We start from the raw sequence: 13,477 nt of genomic DNA, 5'->3' as shown, positions 1-13,477 counted from the left end.
ACTCCAACTCCCCACCAGCATCAGGTTGCCTGTGCCCCAAAGCCAGCAAACTTCCGTGCCATGGCAGGGAGCTACATCCACACCCTCCCCAAAACAGTCTGAACCCAGCCTTGGGGAGTGGCTTCCAAGTGTGTCTTTCTTTGCATATTTTTCTTCAGCTTTAGGGCACTTATTGAGTTCTCTTTACATCTTTATGGTTACTCTCCTATCTTAGTTTAGTAATTCCTTACACTAAACTTTCCCTGTTTTAAGTTCCTTTGTGGTTTTTGTCTCCTCGTTCGACCCAGACTGACACAGTGTTTAATTCTCATTTCTGAATTCATAGTCATGTACTCTTTCCTCATCATACATCACTTACTTTATCCATTAAAAATATGCTGTCTTTTCATGTACGTGTCAGCTGAAATGATGGCCAACTACATGTTTTGAAAAACTTTGAATGATGCAAGAAAACATCTTCTAAGCTTATTTTATTCTTTGCTTATATCATATGAAAAAATTCCAAGCTCAGCACCTTGCCTACCAAAGGATTTAAAGTCAAATTAATTATTTCTTCCTCTTTTTACACCCTGTTCTTTCTCTCTTCCACAGAAAAGGGCTGGACTTTTGTTTATAATTTAAAAATAACAAATAGATTTCACAATACCTTATTCTAAAACATTTTAACAAGAATTTACAGATCCTAATTACTTCCAGAGTAACATTTGAAACTAAGACATTAAAAAGTACATTGAAAAACATAGATCATTTATTTATCTTTCCTTTAGTACCCAGTACTGGACAGACTGTAGACTAGGAACCGTGATCTAAAAAGATGAATGAGGCATCCTCACTTCTGCAAACTGCAATAGAACGAGAACATAGGTGAAAAAAGAGAAGGAAAGGCAGGGAGACTTGATAGCAAGATATAACAAAAAATTTCCTCCAAAAAATCACCCTTGTAATAATGACCAACATTGTTAAACACTCCTTAAGAGTATAACCCATATAATTCAGGGGGAAAAAAATCAAGTATCTTTAAGAATAGTTCCATATCACATCTATTTGAACTTGGGCTCTTAACTGTCAAAGCTAAATTAAATCAAAATATAAAACAAAACTATACTAAAATAGAACAGAAAGAAAAGAATGACACGCATTATTTGTAGTATCTTCCTGTGTTCCTTGGTAATGGAAACAAGCAAATATCTGGGATTACAAAAATTTTTAGGACATCTATTTCACCAGCATGCAAATAACTTGACATTTTACAACTATATTTATAGTACCCTTTGAGGTTCCCTGAATAAACAGTTTCCAATCTATATGCATCTCTTTGACATGTGAGAGAGGGCTCAAGAAATGCCACAGTGTGAAAGTTATCAAAATGGAATTTTAAATCTAATGAGTTGCATATCATATCTAAGCAGAGAGTTTCAACATGACTGCAAGAAATGCTCTATTTTTTCTCCTCCCAAAATCTTCTAAAAGGTCACACCAGTCTAATAGTGATAGGTAACTGCCAAGAGTTAAAAAAAATTGGACATCCTGGAAATTATAATTAAAAAATATATACATGACTGAGGTAGGCAAAATCAAGGAAACCAAAGATACGGAATTAACACCCTCAATGACCAGAACGTCTGGCTATATATTTACTTATTTTTTTCTTTTAATTTTAATTTTCCCCCAAAATAGAAACATATTTCAAACCTCATCATTTTCTACTTTAACCAGCCAGCAGGAAACCAACATAAAATTTAAAAGAAGGAAACTATGTAAAAATCTTATATAAGCAAAAGCTTTTTCAATTTTTATTCCAACATGAGAGCAGAAAGCAAGATTTCTGGAAACTGATTATTAAATAGAAAAGAACAAAAAGAAATGTGGTCCTATTTATCACTCATTCAACAAAGAACTAGTTTTTAAATTGAAAAACTAAGCAATGCATTCTGAAATGTGGCTACAAACAATTCTATAAATTTTTAAACTAATATTAATGAGAGTTGAGGAAGCAAACTTTCAACAACACTCAAGTAGTTAAACAGAACTTCCTCATACTTCATGTTTGCCAAACAAAATATCAGGAATGTGGGATAAAGCGTAAAGAGATCTTATTATCATCTAACTCAGTCTTCTTTCACAGATTAGGAACTTGAGAACCAAAGAAGATTTTTGTTTTTTGTTTTCCTCTAAAAAATGCTCTGCTAATGATCTTACGGGCAGGTGGAATAAAAAGGGTACAATTTTAGAGGCACTAGATCACTTAGCCTTTAAAATTTCTTGACCAGCCTAACAGAATATCTTAAATTCCACCATTAGAGATTCATTCTATAGGGTTATTCATTATAACTTTAGATCTAAGAATCTAAAAGTTTGAAGGGCACTTGTAGATCCTGAGTCCAAACTCACTCAAGGAGCATATCCAAATCACATTTAGGTTAAGTTCTTTTAGGGAAATGACTGGGTCCTCTTTACCTCCATAGTCCCAGATCCTGGCAGACAATAACCTACATATTAATTGTGGTGTTGGTGAAAATGACTAAAGAATCAGTCAGCTGACTTTCTCCCTGAGCACTGATGAGGAATCTTTTGGGAATAAGATTCAGGGGTGGTAGGTTTTAAATAGAAGAGGACAGAAGGGAGCCAGACGTGGGTCCAGGAGACACAGTTTGGGGTTCTTGACAAATGTAAGCAGAGTGAAAACCAGGGTAGGGTAGAGGAGTGGGTGAGAGAAGGGGGGAGGTGCCTCAAGAGAACAATAGGACAGCGAGGTGAGGGAATGGAAGAAACACACTTTGTTTATTGCACAATGTTTCACAGACCTTCTCCTGCCAACAAGCAGACCATAAATGTCACTATTCTATCCTAACATGTGCTGTTAAGTCAGTGCAGGATGGTCTAGAAATTTTGCAACTATTTCAAAAAATTACCAAAAATGTTTTACATCCTGCCTAGCATCTTGTTATCTAGGTAGTAAAATACCAAGGGTTAATGTGATAGCTAAAGAAAAAGAAAATCACCCAACCACCTCATGCCTTTTCTTTTTCTTTCCTAGGAAATTGCCAGTTATATGGGTCCTACATTTGTCCTTCTTTTTAAATGGGAAAAGGCAGAGAAAATAAAACTACAACGCGTTTTATTTGTGCGTTAGCGATTACAGCCCGGGGCTATTTTTCCTTTCCCAAACAGTGTACATTTCAGACCTGACACAAAGCAGGGGGTGGTACGTTGAGCTCCATCAAGCAAATTTTTACTTGTGACCAAAATACTGGACCAGATGGATCGCAAAACTTGCCAAGAGTGCAGTTAAATGTTCACGAGAGGACTACTAACGTAAGCAAGGAACTCACTAGTGCTATCTCTGTTTTTTGTTTTCATTCCACCTAGAACCAAGAATTTAGGAATGCTAAGGAAATCAACCCCAGGCAGATTTAGTCTTTGCTAAGCACATTACAGAACTGTTAACACACACCTTAGATGCACTGAATTCTAACAATTACAGAAACAAATCTCTAAGGTTATGGAACTTCACCAGAGGTATTTCTAAGAACTGCTGGATGATTGTTAAAAGAACACTGGAAAGAGTCTGGTACAGGCCAGGTCAGGGCTGGAAGTGGCAAAGAAAGCATCAACAACAAAGCTGGGCGCGGTGGCTGACACCTGCACTCCCAGCACTTTGGGAGGCTGAGGCAGGTGGATCACAAGGTCAGGAGTTCAAGACCAGCCTGGCCAGCATGGTGAACCCCCATCTCTACTAAAAATACAAAACATTAGCAGGGCATGGTGGCACATGCCTGTTATCCCAGCTACTTGGGAGGCTGAGGCAGGAGAATTGCCTGAATCCAGGAGGCGGAGCTTGCAGTGAGCCAAGATAGCACCACTGCACTCCAGCCTGGGTGACAGAGTAAGACTTCATCTCAAAAAAAAAAAAAAAAAAAAAAGAAAAAGAAAGAAAGAGAGAGAGAAAGCATTAACAACAAAAGGTAGGAACCATCAAACCAGATAATGATCCTCAACCAGAGTACTACAAGGTCCCTGCTTGGAAAAGTATCTGTGCTTGCCTCAAGCTCACGGTTACTACCTAATGGCACCTTCCAGAGGGTGGCTGCTGCTGTTGATTTGATTGTTGTTACTGTTGTTTTAAAACTCTAATTGGAAAATCAGTTTGTAATTCCATTTTATGACTCCTGAGGAGATGAATGGTCTTTTTAAGAACAGCTATCCAAAAAACCCTACAAAATCCATCCAAGGACAGCCTCTGCTCATCCAGAGCCAAGAAGAACTAGCAGGTACCTACAGCATCTCGGCACAAGGCTGGTCCCCATTCCAGATGAAGCTTCCACAAGTTAACTCCTTTGTACCTGCCTACCCTTGAATATGAAAATCTTTGACAAGCTGCTGCCATCCCTCCATGGTTGTGAGACCACCTGGATAAAAACTCTAGGAGAAAATGCTGGAGTCTGTGTCCACTCCAGATAACTAAGTGAAGCTTTGTCATTTACTAGGTCCACAGCAGATGGAACTAGGAAAGGCTGGGTTTGAAAAACCTAAATTAAGGTAAATATTATCCTCAGTGAACATGTTTCCCTGCTCCATCAGTGTTGTGAGGGGGGAAGATTCCAGAGATGATGACTCAGACATCAACAGGGATGAGTTCTACTGTTCTGGTTGTTAAACCAGTGGACTCTTTATCTCTCCATTAACAAATGCTGTTGTGCCCATATCCCCAAAGGAACCCCTTGCTGCTCCTGCCCTCTCCTTGGGGCTACTTTAGGCCCCCCTACAATCCAGCAACTAAAGAGGTGACCACAGAGCACAGCCAGAGGCCTGTGAGAATCAATGCCAAGGCTTCAGCCAGAGCCTCATCAGTGCTGCCCAGGCTACACCAGGCCTTAGGTAATCTGACTTGTGCTGCTGGAAAGCTCTGGAGAACCAATGATGGAGAAAGTGTTGGGCAAACTTTCTCTTGTTTTCTGCCCAGGCTAACAAAATGAAAAAATGAGGAAGAAGGTAGATTTGGGCCACTTAGAAAAACATAGTTTATTTGAACCAAGTACGGCAATTTAGTTTCAATTTGTGAAATCTCAGTGTCAAAATAGGTTGGAAGGGGACTTGGGCAGGTGCTCAACCCAATCTTCAAACTGTATAGATAGGATAAATGACTTACGCTCGCTTGCTAATCAGTGCTGAGGCGAGGAACAGAACCCAGACTTCAGCCTCAGTCTCTCAGCCTAGTGTCCTTTCCCGTCTCCTTCTGCTTCTAAGTAGTTTGTTTGTTTGTTTTTGAGACAGAGTTTTGCTCCTGTTGCCCAAGCTGGAGTGCAATGGCACGATCTCGGCTCACTGAGACCTCCACCTCCCAGGTTCAAGCGATCCTCCCACCTCAGCCTCTGGAGTAGTGGGATTACAGGTGCAAGCCAACATGCCCAGCTAATTTTTTGTATTTTTAGTAGAAACGGGTTTCACTATGTTAGCCAGGCTGGTCTCAAACTCCTGACCTCAGATGATCCGCCCACCCAAAGTGCTGGGATTACAGGCATAAGCCACCGTGCCCAGACTAGTTTTTATTTATTTATTTATTTATTTATTTATTTATTTAAGACAGTTTGTAGTACTTTCAAGTGTGCCAAAAACTGGGCTAGGAGGTAAACAATATAAGATGATTATCTCTAAAATACAAAAAGGATATGTAATGGGCATGCAATTGGTCAGTAAATACCTAGAAGCTTCTCATGCATGCATAATAAATTGCTTCCCTTAAGTTAAACAATCCTCTTGTCATATCAATTATACCATTCACCTAATTAACAGAATCTTTCCTAAACTGTGCAAAGGCAAACTTCCCTGAAGACCTTGCAAATGATTCCAGTGCCCAATTGCTGGAATGGCACTAATGAGATTTGACTCTACTGACAAATTAAAATTTTAATCAGGGCCACATGAAAATCTCAAGAGCAGGAAAAGTAAAGCAAATCGAGAGGTTTACATCATAGGTTTTGAGATACTTTTCCATACATGCAACACAGAACAGAGAAATTAAGAGGCCAAGGAAATGTTATTTTTTTAAAAAAGGAGGAGGACAAAGAGAAAAAGAACACACGAGTCACTGGTAAACAATGTTGACACTGTTGGCCACTTTGTTTTAAAATCATATAAAATCTTTGGGGTATTAACAATTGCCCATACTTTCCCCTGGAATTGCAGAAAAGCTGGCTCTGCAGCAAAGGGAGATGGTTTAGGCCACTGACTGAAAGACTCATCCCTGTGTGTGGTTTCAAAATGCTGCCTGGTATCATAGCAACCATACATGACTGAATGTTGTACAAAATGTGATCAAGGCCTCCCCTGGGAAAATCTCGTGGAATTTACTCCATTTCTAAGATGTTCCCAGGGCTCTGGAAATCAGGTCCTCAGTACAAGGATCTTAGCGCAGGAGGAACTTACACATCCTCCAATCTGCCTACCGACAAGGCACAGAGGGGATGGAAGAGCCCAGTGACTTAACCAGCACCGTGACTGGTGGCAGAGCCGAGAAAGAGCCAGCTATCTGGACTCCCAGCTCAGCACTGCTTCCTCTTCATCTCACGGCCTCATCTCTCCAGTTTAGTGAGAACTGATCTTCCTCACCAATCAGCTGTTTCACAATGAGACTCATGCATCATAGCTGTATTATATTTTAACCTGGAGATCGAGTATGGTACGCCAATTGGATGTTTGTACTCTGGGGACTTTTCCTTGTTCTAAGGTGACATGACAAATGGCAGATCCTGCACCTTCCACTTCACTAAAGATAGTCTTAAGGACAAGTGCCTCGACTTCCTTTGGCCATTAGCTCCCTGCTTGCTCCCTAGCATTAAGAAACAAAAGAAAAGTTAGCTGATTTGTTCCACGAGCCTGAGCCATGCACCTGGAATGAGAGGTACTGAGGGAGAGGCCCAGGTTTCCTGGGTCTGTACCAGGTTCAAAGGGCGGAAGAGCTGCTCTCCATGCCCAACTTGGAACATACAGAATGACATAAAGGGGGAGAAAACTTATCTCCAAACCTCTGGTTCACAGGCAATCATGTGCAGAGGCCTTTAGCTTTACAGTTTGGGGTGCTCTTTTCTCCTGGAGGTGCCGGGTACGGCTCCATGCTTGGTCTGCAGCATTCACCATGCTGAGCGTTGAGCAGTGTTCTCAAAAACTCATGCCCCCAAGTTTGAACAAACTCATACTTGTCCCCTAAGAAGTCCCTGTCATCCCAGTCTGTCTGGCCACGAGCTCCTACTCCCCTGACCTTGAGGCCCACAGATGGGATGAAGCCAGGGCCCAGCTCCTCACTCAGGTCCTCCCGCGCCTTCTCTGGATGCCTTTCTCTCCCTGCTCACGGCACACTGCACTTTGTAAAACATCTTCAGATGTGGAGAGCTGAGTCCTGGCAGTCATCCCAGGAAAGGGGAGCTTTATTGTTGCTCTGCCCGTGATTGGTCCTCACTCTCAAACAGCTGTGAACCTTTTTCTTCGTTTATTTTCAAGCAATTAAAACTACAGCTTGATAGCATTACTGTAATCTCTCCCATTGTGTTTAGAGAAATTTTCTTTCTTCGAGATTTCATGTATCTATCCAAAAGAGAGAGAACAGTCTAGAGGCACCGCATACCTCACGAAAGTGATCTGATTGGTTTCTATCCCTGAAACAGCCAAATACTTGGAAATAAGAAGTTGAAAACATACATGTGGCCACATTTTCCTCTCCTTTGCTTCCATGTCCACATGGAAAAGAAGAAAAGCTTCTAGATATTTGCAAAGGTTTTGTGAAATATGAGCTTTGGCTAAGCAAATGTTTTTGAAAATATTTGGACCCTCCAAACAGAACAGATGTTTTTGCAAAATTTTCCACCATCCAGTCACAGCAATCCCGGCATGATCCTGCCCCATGTCCGGCTCCGGGCAGGCTGTCAGTGGCAGCTGGTCTGAAGAAAGTTTCACAAAGCATCTAGCTCTTCTTTGACTTTAGAACAAGCTCCCTCCAAGCCTTGCAATGTTCCAAGGTAGAGGAGGTAGCAGGAAGACGGGCATTTGAACAGCACGGAGGGCCAGAGGCAGAGTGTGAAGGCAACAGTACCAGTTCTCTTAGTGACAATCATCAACAAAGCCTAACATTTCACAAGTACTCGGGCTTATTTCTTACTAAGTCCTGAAGCATTAAGGTCACCCAAAATCCCCTATTAAAGCGTGAGCTCCTCGAGGGCATAGACTGTGGTTTATTCATCTTTCTATTTCCAGCACTTGCATACTGCACACCCAGAGCAGACACTCAATAAATTTGATTGACTGAAATGAAAGCTGTGAATACCTTCATGGGAACAGGGCCATGACCAGCAGGCATCTTACCTAGAACTGGTTACCAGGTGAAGGCAAGATAAACAGAGTATTCCAACATGGAGAAGGCAGCTGCCTAAAACGGAATCGGCTCTGGAGAGCCAGAATCCCAGTGTGTAGCGAAATACTACAGGTCAGCAAGCAATGCGGTGTGATACAAAGATCCAACGATGTGCAGCCAGAAACCAGTGCACAGGGAGGTTTGATGCCAACAGAGACTGTCCTAAATCACAGGCAAGACCTGCATTCATAAAGTTATGAAAAGAGCTCATCACAGCATATTTCTTCTCCGCTTTTATGCACCAGGACAAACACCTAATACAATATCCTTAGCAGATACACCTCTGTCAACTCCAGCACCAGCAGGCGTCGACAGTTTGGTGGCTAAATGCAAATTCTTCTGCAAACCCTGCTTCAACTGCCCTCAAAAACTCTTTAATCCTCCTTTCAAACTTTTATAATTCAACTCTCGTTTCTCTCCTTCCTCATAGAACCATTTGGAAAGATTTTGGTTTTTCAATAAATATATTAATACACAAAAGTTAGTATGTCCTATAAAAGTATTTTTAACCCAGCTCCTAATCTGCCAAGATTTCAGTGAAACCTTTCACTTACCATTTGCCACCCACATACAGACCCAAGGACGGACCTTCTATCCAGTGACGGCACTTACAGCTGATTAAAGGGTTTGGAGGTGATGACAAAAATATGCTTGGTTTACAAAGACAGGCAACATGGAAGGACACATCTGTGATCAGAAAAACTGCAAATCTGTGGAGGAGGAAGCTGCTTTCGATTTGCATTATTACTGCTTGGGTTCAGGAGAGATCGTGCTGTTCCAAGTGATTCCATATTTAACAAGTTCTCGGCATTTCTCATTCCAAAAATATGTAATGAAACTACTAACGATACCAAAGAGCTGATTTTAACTTTTGTCTTCTTGTCAGAAGACAGAAAATGTTAAAGAAGAAATTGATGATGTTGTTAAGTTTAACATCATAGTATGAAGTCTGGGAGACATGTCTGAATCAAACACATCTTCCGTTCTAAAATCTACCAAAATGAAGAACTTCCGAGAAGATGAATGAAGGAAACACTGTATATATTGCTTGCATAAATTGGATCTCATTAAAAATATGGTGGCTAGGCTTCACACACAGTTTGCACCTTAACCTTGCATCTGTTATAAGTGCCCCAAGCATTATTCCAGCTCTTTCATTTTAGTGAGAAAGTGTGATGATTTTGTCAACCAGGGTGTAAAACTGACTTGAAACAAACTGCTATAATCAGCTTCCCACAACCCACTGAACTATGCGAAATGGCAGTATGTAATAAATAATTAATACAATTAACAAAATGGCATGAGCCTACTATAGAACATAATCTGTTCAGGCTGAAGAATAAAGTTCATTTCAAATAATTGTTACCATATTTACTTATGGATATGGCTATATGCAACTGTACACTTAAATAGCATATAACAATTCCCAAAGTCAGGTCTTTAATGTAAATTGGCCTTGCTTCACTTTTGAGATAAGTATCTCCAGACATACGAATTCTTGGATAAAACTTAAAAAGACTAAAAGTCATTATAAAAAATAGAAAAGATAAACTGAAAGAAAAAATAGAAACCATCCATAATTCAGCTCCCTTCCACCCCCCACCCCCTCCCCCACCAAAACACGTTCAGTTAACATTTTAGAAGGAAAGAGATAAACACCTAACAGTTGTTTCAAAAGTTGGGATGGGGTTAGAGGATCAGGGAAGGATGAGTTTACCTTTCTTTGTATCATTTAAATTTTTCAAGTCATGTGCATGTATTTTTAATTTTTAGAAAATAGTTTATATAAACTTGCATACACCTTTCAGATTTTCCTCTAGATACATATTTTTTAAAAACCAAAACAGTGATGACATTGTGTGAATAACCAAAAAAATTATAAATTTAAGAAAAGTACAAAGACAACCTCTCTCACCTTGTTCCCCTCCTCCCAAACCTCAGGAAAGGAAACTCCAGCCTTGCCTCGGTGTGAAAATATATGACTTTTTAAATTAGCACTATTGGTAGGTGTTAGCAGTGAGCAATGTGTGACCCACAATCTTCCTTTCACACAAAACACAACACCATTGTCTTCTAAATTTCCTTCATCCGAGTTGGACAGGACCCTCTCCAGTCCTCTATGTTTTAAAATAAGCAACTGATATCTAGGTAGGTTACAGAGTACTTGAGTTAGCAGAGCTAGCCGTGCTGGAGCCTGGCTGGAGACCTGGTCTCTGGACTTCCCATGCAGCCCACACAGCCATCCATGCTGTTATTGGTAGAGCTCTTTTATACTTAGAGGGAAGGTCAGTCCTCAGATTTGCCCTGGAGTGTGATGACTTCAGGCTGTCTCCCCTCGCTTTCTCTCAGGCAAGGGCGCACCCAAGGACTGAAAATCAAAGCCAGGACCACACGACTCCCATCCTGACTCTCTGGACCCGAATCTTTGCATTTTGCTTTATTTTCACTTTAAATCAAAGTAGTTTGTTAGGCTGTCTCTTAATACTTTGGCACATGTGTTCTCCTGGGGGACAATTTCACAAGGTACACTTACAACCACCGAGGCACAGTCTCTTTGGAAGAATAAGGAGCCCTCACGTCTCATCACAGTGAACGTGCCTATTTATGTCACGTCTGCATTATTGCCCCTGCCTGGGGCAGTGCTGGCAACCCCAGGAGGAAAAACCACTCTGTTGTGGCCATTTTCAAAGAAACTGGCCTTCTACATACAGAAGCCCCTGGATGTGTGAATTTTCTTCGCAACAAAGGGACAGAAGGCCCAGTGATAGTTTCATGGTTATATGGTCAAAGGGGTTGATAAGAAGCAAAACATAAAATAAAATAATCATAATCGGAAAGAAATTGCATAAGAAAAAGGAACCTAAATGCCAAGTAAATTCAACTATTTAAGAGTAGATGCTTGAAAAAAAAGCTGACTTAGTTAAAAAAAAAATCAGAAGTGAGGCTTTTTCCCTTCAACGTATTCTATTGCTTTCTTATGCTTTATTATAAAATTAGCTGACAGTACTGTACAGGGGTCACTGCAACATTTTCTAAGTGCCTCACGTCTACCTATGTGTTCCTACTTTTCCAGGCCTCTGGGCAAGGATGTTTACATTATTTGTCCTAAGTAATTAACTTGCCCCAAATAAGTTAAAAAGTCAGTGTCACAATGTCAGAAGAAGGGCCATGAAATGTTTGTTAAGGTCACTGGAAGAGGCTAACTTGTGGCTAAATTTAGTAAGTATTTCTTTCATAGGAATAATTCCAAAGTTTGAGTCATGGAATAGAGAGGAAACCTGAAATGAGATTTTAATATTGTGCACAACACCTTAAAAAGCCAACAGGAAAGCAGTATCCCATATGAAGCAGAAATCCAAGCTAAAGAAGATATGGAAAACAAACAAAACATTGTGGAGAGTTTTTAAAAATCTGAAACAGAAATACATATATGTATGTACTTATGTGCACATACACACATACATATAGAGAGCCCTATTTTTTGTTGATGAAATAAGCTTATTTTTATGAAATCAAAAAGATTCGTGGCTTAATAAATATGTTAGAAGAAATGAGCTATTTGAGTAAGCTACTACTTCGCAGGAGTTAAGTTTATAAAGGAGGTTATACATACTTTTATAATTATTCTGATCTTTCAATTTTGCATAATATTTCTCATTAATGAAGACAACCCTGGCTTGTCTGATATGTGAAATTATTTATTTTTAAATTGTATTTCAAATGAAATTAACTGACATTATTATACACTGCCTCATTTTAGGACAAAGGCTTCCACTCACTGGAGAATCCACTGTGAATCCCATGAGCACAGAATGAGACTTCTTAATGACTAGTCTAAGCCTTTATAAAAAATGTCAACCATTAACGACAATAACAACTACTCCTGAATTGTGTCCTCATTTTCTTGAAAGAAATGAAGAGGGAAAGGACACAGGTCCCAGGAAATCAAATCCGCTTTTAAAGAACTGTCCTCAGAAACCAAGCAGGGAAAAGGGAAGAGGTTATGGGCATGTCGCTGGAGCCAAGCTGACCTGGGTTCAAAGCCTTACTACACTCACTGCAAATTTGTGGCCTGGCAAATCAACACATCTCTCCAAACCTGTGCACCCTCGGATGTAAAGTAAGTGTAACAGCATCTACCCCACAGGGCTGTTGGAAGGATTTTCCAAAATGAAGAATGTAAAGTTCTCCCTCAGTGATAACCCCTCTCATCATTACTATGCCCCAGCATCCCTTAATACCAGAAGTTTCTCCCCACTCCTCCTGGACCACAGAAGCTCATTTATTTACTTACAACAGGGCATTTACCTGATAGTGAGCTAAACTCCCCCTAGAATATAAAAAGTATTCATTAGGTAAATATGAGAAAATAATTTTAAAATACGCATACACAGACAGTAAAAAACAAACTTTACCTCCTTCCATCTCCACTTCTCCTGATTTTTACCATAAATAATTTAGTATGCTTTCTTCCAAATCTTCTCTCTCTACCTATAAATGTATATTGTAATTGGGTTTTCCCCAAAAAACACATCATGCTTCTACAAACTGTTCTATAAGTGACTTACTTTACTCAACAATATAAAACAGACAGTATTATTCTTTTTAATGGCTGCATAGTGTTTCCTATAGTGAATATACTTTACTGAAGCACTCCCCATATTAATGGATATTTAGGTGAATCCTGATTTTGCTATTAAAAAAAAAAAAAAAACAGGCTGTGCACTATTTTTAGGGTGGATTTCTAGAAATGGGCTTGCTAAGTCCTTGATTCATTTGAAACTTAATTTGACACTGGTTATCTTGACCACACTGACATCAGATCATAAATATGGTCATAATGACATCATAATGGGAGAAACGAGAGAGAGAGAACTTCTATTGGTATTCAGAGCATTTTTTTTTCTCTTGGACATAAAATGGATCCATTGTACAGGAATGCCTTCTCCCCATTCTCAATGCAGAGACAAAGCTGACAAGCTTAAAAGTACATGTTTAGGATTCTAGACTTGGTTTAACTCAAATGGCCTTGATTGGATGGGGTCCCTCTGCAGTATTAAAACTGCTCTAATT

The 13,477-nt window shown here is 39.9% G+C and overlaps 1 protein-coding gene across 2 annotated transcripts in view; it reads right to left on the bottom strand.

The window, feature by feature from the left end:
- The window catches only part of JAZF1 (JAZF zinc finger 1), a 352,768-nt gene that overhangs the window by 234,884 nt on the left and 104,407 nt on the right, over nt 1–13,477 (bottom strand). The window contains exon 1 of one of the 2 annotated variants that reach the window (XM_025381216.1): nt 8,959–9,025. The exons of the other annotated variant lie outside the window; for it this stretch is intronic. Within the exon in view, the coding sequence (XP_025237001.1) occupies nt 8,959–8,974 (16 nt within the window). The 5' untranslated portion in view covers nt 8,975–9,025. Of the gene's footprint in view, nt 1–8,958; nt 9,026–13,477 lie in introns of those variants that run through there. 2 annotated transcript variants of the gene reach the window in all.

The sequence above is a fragment of the Theropithecus gelada genome, chromosome 3 (assembly GCF_003255815.1).
Source record: "Theropithecus gelada isolate Dixy chromosome 3, Tgel_1.0, whole genome shotgun sequence".
Lineage (NCBI taxonomy): Eukaryota > Metazoa > Chordata > Mammalia > Primates > Cercopithecidae > Theropithecus > Theropithecus gelada.
Note: the sequence above shows the minus strand (reverse complement) of the source record. Positions and strands in the feature narration are given on the sequence as shown.